Consider the following 14,078-nt stretch of genomic DNA (forward strand, 5'->3'; position numbering starts at 1 on the left):
CCTCCGCCCTTTGCTTCTGCGACCCCCGGAATCCGACCACACCCCCAGCGTCCTTGACCCTAGGTCTCTGCCCACCCCTGGGCCCCAGTAGGGCCGAGGGGTCACCGGAGTCCGCGCACCACATTCACAAGGACGAGCAGCCGGTGGCAGCACCGCCCCCGCTCAAGCACCCTCCGGGTCCCCTCCCGTCCGCACTCCGGCTGCTCAAGCGCCCTGGCCCCTCCAGAACAGGCAAACAGCAGAGGGCAGGAATTTACTTGGATCCCTCCCCTTCCCCAAACTTCTTCCCTCTCCGCCCCGCCGTTCCTCCAACCCGACCCCTCTGCGCCATCTGGCTCCTCCCTCTCCGCTCTCCTCCCCTTTTCTGGTCCCCACTTAGGAATCCACCTCCCCCCACCCCCGCCGCCGGTCGGGTCCGGGGATCCTCCCCCGACTCCCCCCGCGTGCCGCCGCCGCCGCCGCCCGGGTTCCTCTCCCCCCGCTTGGGCGCTCCCTGCCAAGCCCATGATGTAATGGTGTATGTTAATCAGTAGCATGTGGGGAGCTCCGGCTCGGGCGGCTCAGTCCTCCGCGAGCCTACACTGGAGGCAGCAGGAGCGGCGGCGGCGGCGGCCCGATCCCGCAGCGCCGCACTCTCTCCGCGCCGCCCGCCCCGACGGCATGGCCCGCAGCCCGCCCTCCGGGCGCCCCCAACCTCGCTGAGAGCCACAGCCGCCCCGGACCCGCGCGTGGGGCCCCGAGCCGCCGGGATGAGCCGCTCCGAGGTGAGCGCACTCTGTCCTACGCCCCAGGCCCGGGGGCCCGCGGTCTCTGGGTCCGCTTCCCGGGGGCCTTCCCCCGCTTCCGCTCGAGAAGTTCTGGGAACCGGGAAACAGGGGTGCTGAGAGCGAGCCGCCCCTCGAGGGCTGGCCGAGTCGCTGGGCTCTCTCTACTTCGCCGCTGGCGGCCACCGGGACAGGGTTAGGACTGGGGGAGCCCTCGAAACCGAACTTTTCTTCTTCGCGGTCGTTCGGGGGCGTGTGCCGGCGGCACTGAGCCGCAGTCCCCACGGAACCGCCCTGCCCGCTGGGGGAGGCAGTGCTGTGGGCGCCGACTGTCTCCGCGCTCGGCTTGCGCCAGTGGCCGTGCCGACTTCGGCCTGGGACGCGCGGGCCAGGCGCTGGGCCGACCGGACCCGCCCGTAGGCGGCGGGAGCTGGGGCAGGATGCCTACAGCACACACTCGAGTACACACGCACGCACACGCACGCACACATCTGATCGCTCAGGGCGAAGCGGACCCTCAGAGACCTCCCGTGTGGGCTGGAGCCGAGCGGCTCGCGGGAGCCGAGGCTCCGGCTGCGCCTCTGCCCGCTGGGCGCTGAGCTCTGGGTGGGGAGAGTTTATTTTTGTCTCGAGCTGCTGCCGCGGCTGCTCACGGCCTAAATCCAGAGGGGCGCCTGGCGGTGGAGATGCTGGCTGTTGCTGTAGATGGAGCTGCAGCCGTTCGGCTGCTTCTCCGAGAGGAGGAGGAGGAAGAGGTGGCGGAGGAGGAGGAGGGAGAGGAGGAGGAGGAAGGAACTCGGGCTGCCGCGCCTCCGCCTCTGCTTTGCATTAGCCCCCACCCCCACCCCCGCGCCCCTTCGCAGCCGCAGTGCAAGTTTTCTGCGCGAGGAAGATCTGTTGCTGGTGCGGGCGTTTGCAGGCACAGCCCCCGAGGCCACCCCGGGCGGGGTGTGTGGGGAGCACTAGCCGTTCGCAGCGGCAGCAACAGGAAGCCGTGCGGTCTTCCTCACGCACCTGGGAAGGAGGCTTCTTGCCTTTCCCAGAACGAGAATAGCTCCTCTCCAGCATCCGGGTGCGGAGGGGGCGGCCGGAATTTGGGGGACTAAGACCCCGCGGCGCGCCCCCCTCCGCCCCCTCAGATGCACTCGCTTCCCGGCGCACTCCCTCGCTGGCCGAGGTCTCACTGCAGCCTTTTCTCTCCTTCCAGTGGTGATCGCCACTCGGGAATGCGGGTGTGAAGGGTCCGAGCTGCTGCCCAGCAGGGAAGAGACCCCGGGACGCCGGAAATCACCATCCCGAAGCTGCGAGAAGAGGGGAGGGGGAAAGAGAGCCTTCTTCATTCAGTTTGTGTGCCTTGTGGGGAAATTTTTTTTTTAATCGTTATTTTTTTAAAAAAGAAATATTTCCGTGCTACTGTCTGTCATCATCTCTGGGGAAATCAGCCAGAACCACCAGAACGTAACTGAAACCAGACGAGAGAGGCAGGAGCCGAGGCAGTACCTGCAGCGTCCGGGCACCAGAGCCACCTTGGAACGGGAACGCGTCTCCGGCGGCCGCGGGGCTGCGGCTCCGCCAAACTTTGGGGCGGGCGGGGCGGGCTGGGGCGCCCCGGGGGCTTTGTAGACTGAGGGCCGCCCCCTAACCATGATGTTTCGCGACCAGGTCGGGGTGCTGGCGGGCTGGTTTAAGGGCTGGAACGAGTGCGAGCAGACCGTTGCGCTGCTGTCGCTGCTCAAGCGCGTGAGCCAGACCCAGGCCCGCTTCCTCCAGCTTTGCCTGGAGCACTCGCTGGCCGACTGCGCCGAGCTGCACGTCCTCGAAGGCGAGGCCAACAGTCCGGGTAAGTGCTCGGCCGCCGCCGCCGTCCCGCGGTCCCGGTTCCCCTCCCCACCCCCAACCGCCGCTGCCCAGCCTCGGGCCTGGCCCCGCCCCAGATCGCCGGTCCTTGGGGACCGAACCACGGCGGCCCCCGGGTCCTTGGCATCTCCCCCGCAAGCCGCCCGCGCCCCAGGCCGTGCCGCCCACTTACCTCCGCTGGCAGCTTCGGGGTTTTTTTTGCCCACTGTCAACTCCTTCAGTTCATTCCGTGTGGTAGCTACGGTAGCATGAATGATTGATTTTTCTCTCATGCAGTTTCCTGGGAAATAATTAAGTCAGGTCACGTAGAGTCTGGATTTTCTGGGCTTTTTTTCTTTCCTCCTTTTGGGCAACGTGGCTCTCTGGATTTCAGCAACACATGAGGAAGCCTGAGACTGCCCTTCAGAAGCTGAGCTTTGATTAGGCTATATGAGTAACATATGAAAACCCAATTTTACATTCATTTTTTTCCCCTCCACCGATATTCCAATTTGAGAGCTCTGTTTTCAGAATAATTTGTAGGTGATGCTACAGACTATTAAAATGATATTTGCATTTCATATACTACGTGGTTATACTTAACTATCACGACTTTGTTTATATTGATACGCGTCTTGTAGAAAGGGTCTCATAGGGAGCAGGCATGAATCAGTGTCTTTAACGGTTTTGTCAGGAAACTTTACTGAACATAACAGAACTGTTTCCTGTTACCCTGCTATTGTATTTACAGACACCTCAACTAGTATAGAAAGTGAATATACTGAGATATATTCAGCAGTTTGCTATTTGCTAGCATGGGTGGTGACAGACTGGAATTATATCCGGGGCTGGGGGTAGGGGGTGAGGGTGGGGGTTGGGGAAAGGTCTGTTGGTTGTAATTTGGGATGGGGAAATTCTTTAGTTCATGCTGCAGCAGGATGGTGAACAGAGCCCCCAGTGTTTATGCAGAGAAAAGAATGCAGGGTCCTCTTCCAGCTGTTCCATGTTAGAGCCGCCAGCCTGCAAGACTCAGCAGAGGTCTGGGCTGCCATTTGATGACAAGGTCCAGTTCAGGGCAGCAGGGCCTGGGAGACACCAAAGTGAGTGTGCTGACGGACCGCAAGAGGGAGGCTGGTCTGCTGCTCACTCCTCCTCCCTGGTGTGGTGCTCACAATGCTGGACACACTAGGATGGGATGTTTCCATATATAGAATCATAGGCTGGCAGTGACCACTGGAAATCTTCACAGGCCTTTTCCTGACCAGACAGGACTGCACCCAAAGGATCCAGCGCTGCCTAGTATGGTGGGCCATTCCGAGGGAAAGCCCACAAAGCCCTAGGGGATTCAGCCTGAACCTAACAGCCCACCCTGGGTGTTACTCACAAGGGTGGCCATGGCAGGGCCCCCTTCCCCTTCAGTTCTGTCTTTATACATAGCTGGAGGACCAGCCTCCTTCATCAGGGTGTGGAAATATAACTAGGATAACTGATGACCTACTCTCTTTACTCCCATTCTCAATGTGACAGGGTAGCCTGGATCACCTGCTTGGTTTTTCTTTCTCAGGTTTGATGAACAAGGTTATATAAACTTTAAGTACAATTTAAGTACAGTAATTTATGTTGAATGCTTGACCTCAGTGCTTGTAGGGACTGTTTAAAATAATGATATTAACCTTTAGGTTACTCACACGTTTGAGCAACCATTTTTCCCTTTGAGTAAAAGAGAAGACTTTTCCCTAGTATAGCAGCCATCAGTTTAGTAAGTCAATAGATGTGTGAAATTAAAAAGAAATTTCTTAGCCTAGGTATCTAATAATGTAATAAACTGAGAAAAAACTGAACTTCTGTGAGTTTAAAAAAATCATTTGGTAATTTTTCCCCTACATTTTTTTTTTAAACCATATTTACTTGTGTAAGCTACCTACCTGGTCATGATGCTAAATGCTGTAAATATATGAAACCGTAACTATTATGTAATATAGGGAGCATTTTCCAGTTTCGGGATTAATCTTTCAACCTGAATATTTTGCTTCCTTGGAAACTTTGCATTTGTGTTGTTGTTTGGCAAGTACAGAAATTCATTAGTGAGGTCATGTGATAGTTTGGTTTACATCTGCATTAGGAGGGGGATCATAAAGAGCAATAAGATTTGTCACAGAATGCCTGAGTCTGGAGCACAGCTCTCTTAAGTATCTGGAACCTAGCCGAGAACCAAGAAAGGGGCAAATATGCCTACTCAGCAACCGAAATAGATGGCATAAAGTCTGGGAGAATACTTCAGACCCTCTTTCGGAACTTACTCTTATTTTAAATAACAGTCCTAACTTTTTTTTTTTTTTTCTTATTTGACAAATGATCTATAGCACATACACGGTAGCACAATTTAGAATGGGGTGAGGAGCTGCTGTAACCAACAGTGAAAACTGACCCCTGACAGTTTGACAACTAGGAAATAGGAAAATTATAGCTTTAAATATAAGAACTGGGAGCAAAAGCCCTGAAGGTTTGGGAATATTAGGGTAGGGATTCTCAACTGGCCTTTCAGATATTACTTTGCAATTAGCTAAGTCCATAATTGCTATTTACCATTAATGAGAGTGAAGGACCAAAAAAATGACCAAAAAAGATACATTTTTAAATACATTCTTTGGGAAGGAAGGGAAATCTGCCATAAACACTGCAAATACTAACTCTCAAGGTAATTAACCTCCAAAGCTCTTTTGGTATGTAAAGCTATTACCCATTCAGAAAACTAGGCTGTTAGAATGACTCATTCATTGGCTGGCTGATTTTTCCTATACCAAAATCCTCATATATCACTTACCTTATTTTGTAATTATGAGTTAAACAAACACATATTTCTTCTGGAGTTGAGAGATTTTAAAATGTGGTAAATGAGAATGAAATTCATATCTGGGGCTTGATGTCAGTATAACAGAATTAGTGTACACTTGGCTTTGTTTTCTCCAGGACCAACTTTAAATAGGGAGATAATCCTTCACATTAAACATGGTTTATTTGAAATCTGTGGAATGTATTTTGATACTAACTTTCTGTTCTTTTAAATTTAGTGTTTATTGAGATTCTAGAGGTTCACTGGTTCATCCTTTGCCTCAGGTTCACAGTCATCAGAGATCCAAAGACATCCTTTAGTTAGTCCTTATGGATGTGTGGTTCACTCCGGATTTAGTCAGTGGTTACTGGTCATGATCAGTTCTCTGAGATAGAAGGTTGTTTCTAGAACCCTCATAACCTCAGATACGTGTCCTTCAGCCACCAGCCTAGGTTACAGGTTAGCATTGTGATTTCTGCACAGTCTTAGTATGTAGATGACTGTTTCTGATGCTAAAATGTCATTTGATACCTAAAAATGGAACCTGTTGACTTTACTTGCAGTTCTTCAAAGAAAAATAGATTCTGTGGCACTGGTGTATGACTTTTGTCATTTAAACTTGAAATGTATTTTCCAGTGGAAATAGTGTAATAAATGGAGATTCACAAGTGAATCCACAGACTTACTAACTAACAAAGCAGTTCATATTTTGTGGAGAAATTGCATGTTTGTAATAAATAAATGGCAAAAGGATGGTTACTGTATTTATAAATAAATACAAGAGAAAAGATTACCTGAAATGGTAATGTTGGAGATAAAGCTAATTGTGGAGAATGAAAAGAACTTGTGGGTGTATTTACTCTCTTTAGAGGATAAAGATGTTAATTCTATGATTTTTTTTTATGATTTTTGGTTTCCGTAGTAGAGGTATGCTGCATCTGAGTTGATTTTTTAAGTCAAAATTGAGTAAAAGGAAAGCAAAAGAGCATGGGCTTTCCTGATGATATTTCTTGGATAAGATCTTGTTTGTCGTTCTTCTGCTTTTTCATTCAACAAACACTTACTGACTGCCTACTAGTTTCCTGGCCTTGTGTCATGCAGTGGGAATGCAAAGGTAACTTGCTATATTCCCATGCCTGGTCCATGGATACCCAGTGTTGAGTAAATGACTAATACCATATCACAGGTGCAGAGGCATAGCAATAAAAAGGGTGGTGGGGTGGGGATTCTAGAAACACTATAAACATACAGGTAACTGCCTGAGGGAATCAGGGAAAACCCCACTGCAGAGGATATAGCTTGAGCTGAATTTTGAAGGGTGAATAGGAGTTGGTTTAATATATAAAGAGGATTGCAGAGAGCAGGCATGAAGCTGTTTTCCAAGCAGAAGAGATACCATTCGTAGAAATGTTGTCTTATGAAAGGGCCTGGTTGTGTGCAAGAAATAATGAGTTCTTAGTGGTTGGAAGGCTGTAGAATGCTGGGCTGTAAGAGACAGAAGTTAAAACAGAAGTGATGTTTGTGCAGGACTTTGCAAACTAAGGAATTTTATTTAATCCTGCAGAGATGATAGAGAACCCAAGAAGACTTTTAGGCAGAGGTGTCCTGAGAATGAGGAAAAAGGAAGAGAGTTAAAAGATGAAAGAGGGGTTTGTGTGTGTGTGTGTGTGTTTACACTTTTGGGAAAGCTTTCTAAGGTATGCATGATTTTCTGAAAGGCGAACATGGGAGGAGTGAGGCAGATTTCCATCCTGGCTTCATGGTGGTGTCATCAGCCCAAGGCAGCTTTGTTGCCCTCAGCATTGCTGTACTGGGGAGAAGGAAGGGTTGAGATAGTGAGGAAAAGAAGGTATTATCAGGTGGCCATTTATTTATATCCATAGGAGGGAATATGTCTAGAGGATTCCTAGAGTATGAATGTTGAAATCAATCAGACTAGGCTGGTCAATTAATTTCTGAGTCTTTGTTGTAGTTCAGTCACTAAGTCATATCTGACTCTGTGACCCCATGGACTGCAACATGCCAGACTTCCTTGTCCTTCACTATCTCCTGGAGTTTGCTCAAATTCATGTCTGTTGAGTTGGTGACGCTAACTATCTCATCCTCTGCCACCTGGTTCTCTTTTTGCCTTCAATCTTTCCCAGCATCAGGGTCTTTTCCAGTGAGTCAGTCAGGTGGCCAAAATAGTAGAGCTTCAGTTTCAGCATCAGTCCTTCCAATGAATTTCAGGGTTGATTTCCTTTAGGATTGATTGGTTTGATCTCCTTGCTGCTCAAGGGGCTCTCAAGACTCTTTTCCAGCACCACAGTTCAAAAGCATCAATTCTGCATTGTTCACCCTTCTTATGGTTTGACTCTTACATCCATACATGTCTACTGGAAAAACCATAGCTTGTCTGTAGAAGGGAGCTAACAAAACTTTGTTATTGTCTGGAAGCTACTTGTTAACAATTCAGTGAAGATCTATTCTTTCCCCCAGGTTTAAATTTTCCTGTATTAATATGGAATTTATATAAATAATGTTTTCCTAAATAAGACATCTTTTATTTAAAGGATTATCTGAACGAGATCAAAGATGATTTGGAACCCTGAAAAGATACATCTACTTCGTTCTACTTCCTATATTTTAGATGGCGCTGGTGGTACAGAACCTACCTGCCAGTGTAGGAGATGCAAGAGATGCAGGTTCAATCCCTGGGTTGGGAAGACCCCTTGAAGAAGGGAATGGCTACCCGCTCCAGTATTCCTGCCTGGAGAATCCCATGGACAGAGGAGCCTGGCAGGCTACAGTCCATGGGGTCTCAAAGAGTTGAACACGACTGAAGTGACTTAGCACACAGCACTTTGTTCCACCTCCTATATTTTAGCTGTATTGTTCTATTCTATATCATTATTGTTGTTCAGTCATGAAGTCGTATCTGACTGTTTGGGACCTGAAGCATGCCAGGCTTCCCTGTCCTTCACTATTTTTCACAGTTGTGCTCAAACTCATGTCCATTGATTCAGTGATGCCATCCAACCATCTCATTCTTTGTTGCTCGCTTCTCCTCTGGCTCTCAATCTTTCCCAGCGTTAGGTTGGGTCCTAAAAAAGACACCACTGAAATCAATTTTCCCAAATAACTTGTCAACACTTTTCCCCTTTCGTTGGTGAACATGAAAAGGAGAAATCATTTTGTGGAATGAAATGTATAGGGACTTTATATCTGAAACACGTTTTACTTTGAGTGTTGTAATTTTCTTTCCGTTGGTCTGGGATGACAGGGAGCAGGTCACACACATTTGTGATCTTGTGAATAAGTTGGATTTGGTTGTTTAGCTTGGATGCTCCAAGGCTTCAGCAGATGAGTATGTGTTATAAACAGGTCCCATCAAAGCAACTAGAAGGCCGACAAACTTAACAGCAGTCAAATTGGTTTGTTTATGTTTAAATAAACAAATGAGAGTGAAATGAGTGTCAGAAGCTCTGAGAAGTAACTGAAAACTCCCTAGTATATCCTGCAGAAGCTTAATTCTAATATGAATTGACAACACTAGAGAAGAAAAAATACCTCTCTTCCTTGACCTGAGGAGAAATTTGGAGGTTTTCATCCATGAGGGAAGTGCCTTATGTAGTTCATTTGCTAGGAAAGCTGTCGTGCTCATAAAATCCTTTTTTTCTTTTAAACATATAATTACTTTGAGTTTTTAGTCTTTTCCTTCCTTTCCATCTTTTCTAATCATTCCTTCCAAGTCTGAGTTCATCCGAGTCACATAGATTAAGATGCAGAATCATACGTCTCCTCTGAGCTATTTTTTGCTTCTGTGGAAGCCGCCTGAGGCAGGAATCTCCTAAGGAAAGCAGAACTTTCAGAAGAGAAGCCAAGCTTTCTCTTGGGTTAACCAGTCAGGGTGTGGGCCTTGCCCTGAAGCCTGCACCCCAAGAGCCAGCTCGGAGCACAGAGGAACCTGCTGCTTTTATGTAGGAGCATTTTACTCCTTGGGCTTCCCTGGTGGCTCAGATGGTAAAGAATCTGCCTGCAATGCAGGAGACCTGAGTTCGATCCCAGGGTCGCAAAGATCCCCTGGAGAAAGGAATGGCAACCCATTCCCATAGTCTTGCCTGGAGAATTCCATAGACAGAGGAGCTGGGCAGGCTACAGTCCATGGGGTCATAAAGAGTCGACTGAGCAACTAACACTTCACTTTCATTTCACTCCTTAGGACTCCTAAGCTAGTTCTAGGGTTTTGTTCTCACCAAGGTACCATCATTTTAATACAGTTTTCCTTGCCTTGGTTTACCAGGGGGATAAAGGCAATCAAATGATTCAGTGGTTTCTTTTATACTATAGATTAAACTGTTAAATGGTACCTGGAGAAGAGTATCTGTTAAGAAACTGTGGGACCAAGTTCCTCAGTACACATAATTCACCAAGTCTTGCAGCCAAGTGCTGGGAGCTGTGTCCAGAGGTGAAGTAGGTGTGATGGTTCCCCTCAGGGATCTTAAACAATGTATAATATATACAGATGATCCCTGACTTATGGTGGTTTGAATTAGACAGTTTTTTGACTTTATGACTCAAAAAGCGATGTGCATTCTGTAGAACTCATTCTTGGAATTTTGTATTTTGATCTTCTCCCAGGCTAGTGATCTTTCTATGTTCCTCTCTGGCGATGCCGGGCAGTGGCAGCCCCCAGTCAGCCACACGATCACCAGAGAAAACAACCAATAGTCTTACAACCATTCTGGACCCATTCTGGTTTTCACTTTCAGTACAGTATTCAAGAAATTACATGAGATATTTTCAACATTTTATTGTAAAATAGGCATGGTGTTGGATGATTTTGCCTAATTGTAGGCTAATGTAAGTGTTTGAGCACATTTAAGTGGGCAAAGCTAAGCTAGGTGGGTTAAGTGTAATGAATGCCTTTTCAGCTCCTGATGGGTGTATCAGGAGGCAGTCCCATTATAAGCTGAGAAAGATCTGTGTTTATAATGAATAGACCATAAAGAGTTGCTAAATTCTATGTTTCCAATGAGAGAACAAAACTGGACTCTAGTGAAGGGGAGGGAACAGGATGGGTTGGGTCATCCAAGAAGTAACGGATAAAAGACGTAAACTCGAATCAGTTATTTGGAACAAGTAGCTCTGGAACTTATGAGATTCTTGCCTTTTTAGTACCTTTAATGAGTGTTTCATTAAGAAAACCACACGTATAGGAGGTGTCTGCTGGGCATATAAGGGGCAGGCTTCCTGAGCCTTTGAAGGATGAGTTGGAGTACATTAGAAAGAGGGGAGCCTGGTGCATATTGTCCATCAGGAATCTCTTCTTTAATGGAAGAAGGAACAATGCAAACATTCCTCAGATTTCTAACATATTTAAAGGAAGAAAATAGTACATCAGCTCACCCCAAATATTTATCCCCAAAATTACCCGTAAAATTATGAGAGTTTTGTTGGCTGCTTTCAGTAGAATACTTTAATATGTTACTTTGATCAGAACTAGCATTAAGAAGAAGCATCTTAAACACAGGAAAAGATTAAAAGTGTCTTAAGCCAGTTTTCAAAATGTAATGTGCATACAGATTGCCTGGGGCTCTTGTTAAACTGAAAATTCTTATTGAGGAGGTCTGTAAGGGGGCCTGAGCGCCTGCATTTCTAGTAAACTCGCAGGTGATACTGCTGCCGCAGGTCTGTACCACACTTTGAGTAGAAAGATCATTGTCTATTAGAGGTGAAAGGTAATTTAGAGGTAATTGGTACATTGGCTTTCAAGTTTTATGGATGAGTATCACGAATTTTTGTTTGCACATGAAAATTTATGTGAAACCTTATGGGAAGTTGATGGTTTCTGCCTCCCAAACCCCATCTCCACCCCCAACACTAACTTTTCAAGGAGCAGTTTGACATCTCTGATTTCCCCAAGCTCAGAGACAGTCAGCCTGAATTGAGTCTGAGATTGAGGAAGGCAGAGCTGGGCTCTGTTGTAGCATTTCCCGAGCTTCTTGGCCATAACCCTGCTGGAATTTCCAGGCATTCTAATGGTCAGTGTCTCATGGAAAATGAGGTATCAGGAAAGATTCATTTTTTGCTGATGCTATGGACTCTAAAGTTGAGCTGGAAAGAGCAGGAGTGTTAATCCCAGAGACCGGATGGGAGAGATCTCTTCCTACTTCCCCAGTATGCTCCTGCGAAGCGCAATCATTGGAATTTCTGAACCAGCTTATCCTGATCTGTCAGTAGAATTCAAGTGTTTGTGTGCGCAGCATAAATACATATAGAATATGGATTTTCATTGTGTACATTTCTATCTGAGTTAGTATGTGCACCAAATATGTGATTTAAATACGTGCCTAGAATGGCAATGTAAAAACCATTTTTGGATTTCTGAAGTTGTAAAGGAATAAGAGGGGAATCATCAGAAGCCTCCATAAATAATGATGTCTCTGAGAAGGAGAAATGGAGAAAAAAAGCAAATTCTGTACCTTGTAAGGATACGTGAGGTCAGCAGTGATTTTGTGGGAGATACCAGAAGAATATCTGGAACTTTATGTATGAACATTTGGATGAGGAAATAGGAAGCAGCCTGGTTTTCCTAAGAATAGGAAGACTGGGTCACGGAGAATTCATGTCATTTCCCTTTTGATGGGAGATAGGAAAGGAAGAGAGATAACATTTTTATTTACGGAGAGACTTCTGTATTCTGAGCAGATTACAGGAATTCTGGTAGGTATCCCGTATCTAAGTATCAGCATAGCCTTTGACAAATCCCCTTACTTCTTGAAGAGTAAAACGGAGACCTGGGGGCTAGATGAGAGGCTAATTGTGTGCCCTTAGAGTGACCTCCGATGTTGGCCTTATGGGAGGTCTTTGGTGCTGTGCCCTGGGGCTCACTTGTCCTGCATCATTATTCCTGTTGACTGTGACAGCCTGGAGTCCCCAAGAAAGCAGAGTCCAAGACAGTGGCTGGCATGCAGGTAGTTTATTTTGGGCAGTGATCCTGGGGAACAGGGGTGGGGCTGGGGAGAAGAGAAACAAGGAAGGAGGGGAAGCTGGCACAAGCCTATGTGATCAAGCCAGTCACTGTCGTGAGCTCTGGGGACCTTCTGAGGAGCCAGGCAGTCTGTGCCTCAGAAGGGACAGACACGGTGGGTATTTTATCAATGGGCTCCTCTCTCCTTGGTCAAGAGCTGTCCCAGGGCACTAAGTCCTTGCACTTCCAGGTTTGTACATGTGCAAGTGCTGGCCTTTCCCACAGTGTCCCAGCTATGGTGTCGGAGGATCCCTAAGGTGGAGAGCTGGAGAGAAGTGGTTTGACGGAGGTGGCATGCTGTCAGCTTACAACTGCTGGAAGCTGGTGGCCACAGCAAGGACGGGGATGTAAAAACTGAGCTGAGAAGGTGTAGTTATTATATTTGTGGGTGGACCCTGAGGGGTGGCTCAGGCCTTGATGACAGAATCATGATCCAAAGCATTAGGATATAGCACGATGGCTGTAACACTTCTAAGTAAGATGGGCTCCTATTTCTTGAGCACCTGCTCTGTGCCAGGCACCTTGTTGAATTCTTTGCATACATTATCGCATTTATTCATCCCAGCAACCCTTTGAGATGAGGTGGAAACTGTCATTTTTACGTTCTTCAGGGAAGAAACAAACAGTTTGGCTTCATAACTCCTCCATGTGCTTCTCCTCTGCAGGGATGCAGTATGTATTTCTTTAGAAAGAACGCGTGGCCTCTTAGTGACCTCCAGAGTCCCTTCTAACCTTAAGATTCTATGACTTCTGTGAATCAGGAATAAAGATAAGCAAACTTTTCCAAAACTGTCTAGAGCTGAGGAGAAACAGAGAGAGAGAGAGAGAATATGAGTAAATGAATGAAGTAGTGAATGAGCGAGAGTGGTCTTAAAGTCTTCTTCAAGTGATTTCCAGTGTATTCCTCCTGGGTTACAGATTTGTGGTGCTTTGTTTAGAAAATACAAAGTAGAGGAGAAGGAAATGGCAACCCACTCCAGTATTCTTGCCTGGAGACTCCCATGGACAGAGGAGCCTGGCAAAAAAAAAGGAAAAAGAAAATACAAAGTAGAGGGATTTTCTGTTCTTTTTTAAAGTAGGCATTGAGGTGAGGCTAAGTCACTATGAAGACTAGGGTCACCATAATTAAAAAGAGATGTAATGAACCCAATTCAGTCTCATTTCTTTTGGGTCACACAGTAACAGTGATAAGTTCTGAGTGTGTCCGTCCTTTATTAGCAAAGTAAATCGTAAATGCAGCCTATGTCTCCAAATCTTTTTTGTTCTCTGTAGTTCTAAAAGTGACTAGAGGGGAGTTTACTGGTGGCCTAGTGGTTAGGGTTCTAGGCTTTCAGTGCTTTGGCCCTGATTCAGTCTGTGGTCAGGGAACTGAGATCCTGCAAGCCACATGACACTGTCTAAATAAATTAAAAGTGACAATAGGATATTCTTTTTATGGTAAGAATATCTTCCATATCTTCGATGAGATATCTTTTATCTGCCCCCCCCCTTTTATATCTGTCAGGCACTGTGCGGATAGCTACATACACACACAGATTATTGACTAGATGAATGATATAAAGATGCAGAACTAATGGTTGTGAAAATTAAATGCAATCTATTGTAATAATTAGGTAATGTGCTTATTATTACT

The 14,078-nt window shown here is 46.7% G+C and overlaps 1 protein-coding gene across 2 annotated transcripts in view; it reads left to right on the forward strand.

Annotated features, from left to right (window-relative positions):
* Positions 1-529: 529 nt before the first annotated feature.
* The window catches only part of SAMD4A (sterile alpha motif domain containing 4A), a 227,052-nt gene continuing 213,503 nt past the window's right edge, over positions 530-14,078 (forward strand). Inside the window, exons 1-2 of one of the 2 annotated variants that reach the window (XM_027554161.1) lie at positions 530-764; positions 1,972-2,604. In XM_027554161.1, the coding sequence (XP_027409962.1) occupies positions 2,409-2,604 (196 nt within the window). In that variant the 5' untranslated portion in view covers positions 530-764; positions 1,972-2,408. The remainder of the gene's footprint in view (positions 765-1,971; positions 2,605-14,078) is intronic. The other variant, XM_027554160.1, reaches the window with a different exon arrangement.

The sequence above is a fragment of the Bos indicus x Bos taurus genome, chromosome 10, assembly GCF_003369695.1.
Source record: "Bos indicus x Bos taurus breed Angus x Brahman F1 hybrid chromosome 10, Bos_hybrid_MaternalHap_v2.0, whole genome shotgun sequence".
In the NCBI taxonomy this organism is placed as follows: Eukaryota; Metazoa; Chordata; class Mammalia; order Artiodactyla; family Bovidae; genus Bos; species Bos indicus x Bos taurus.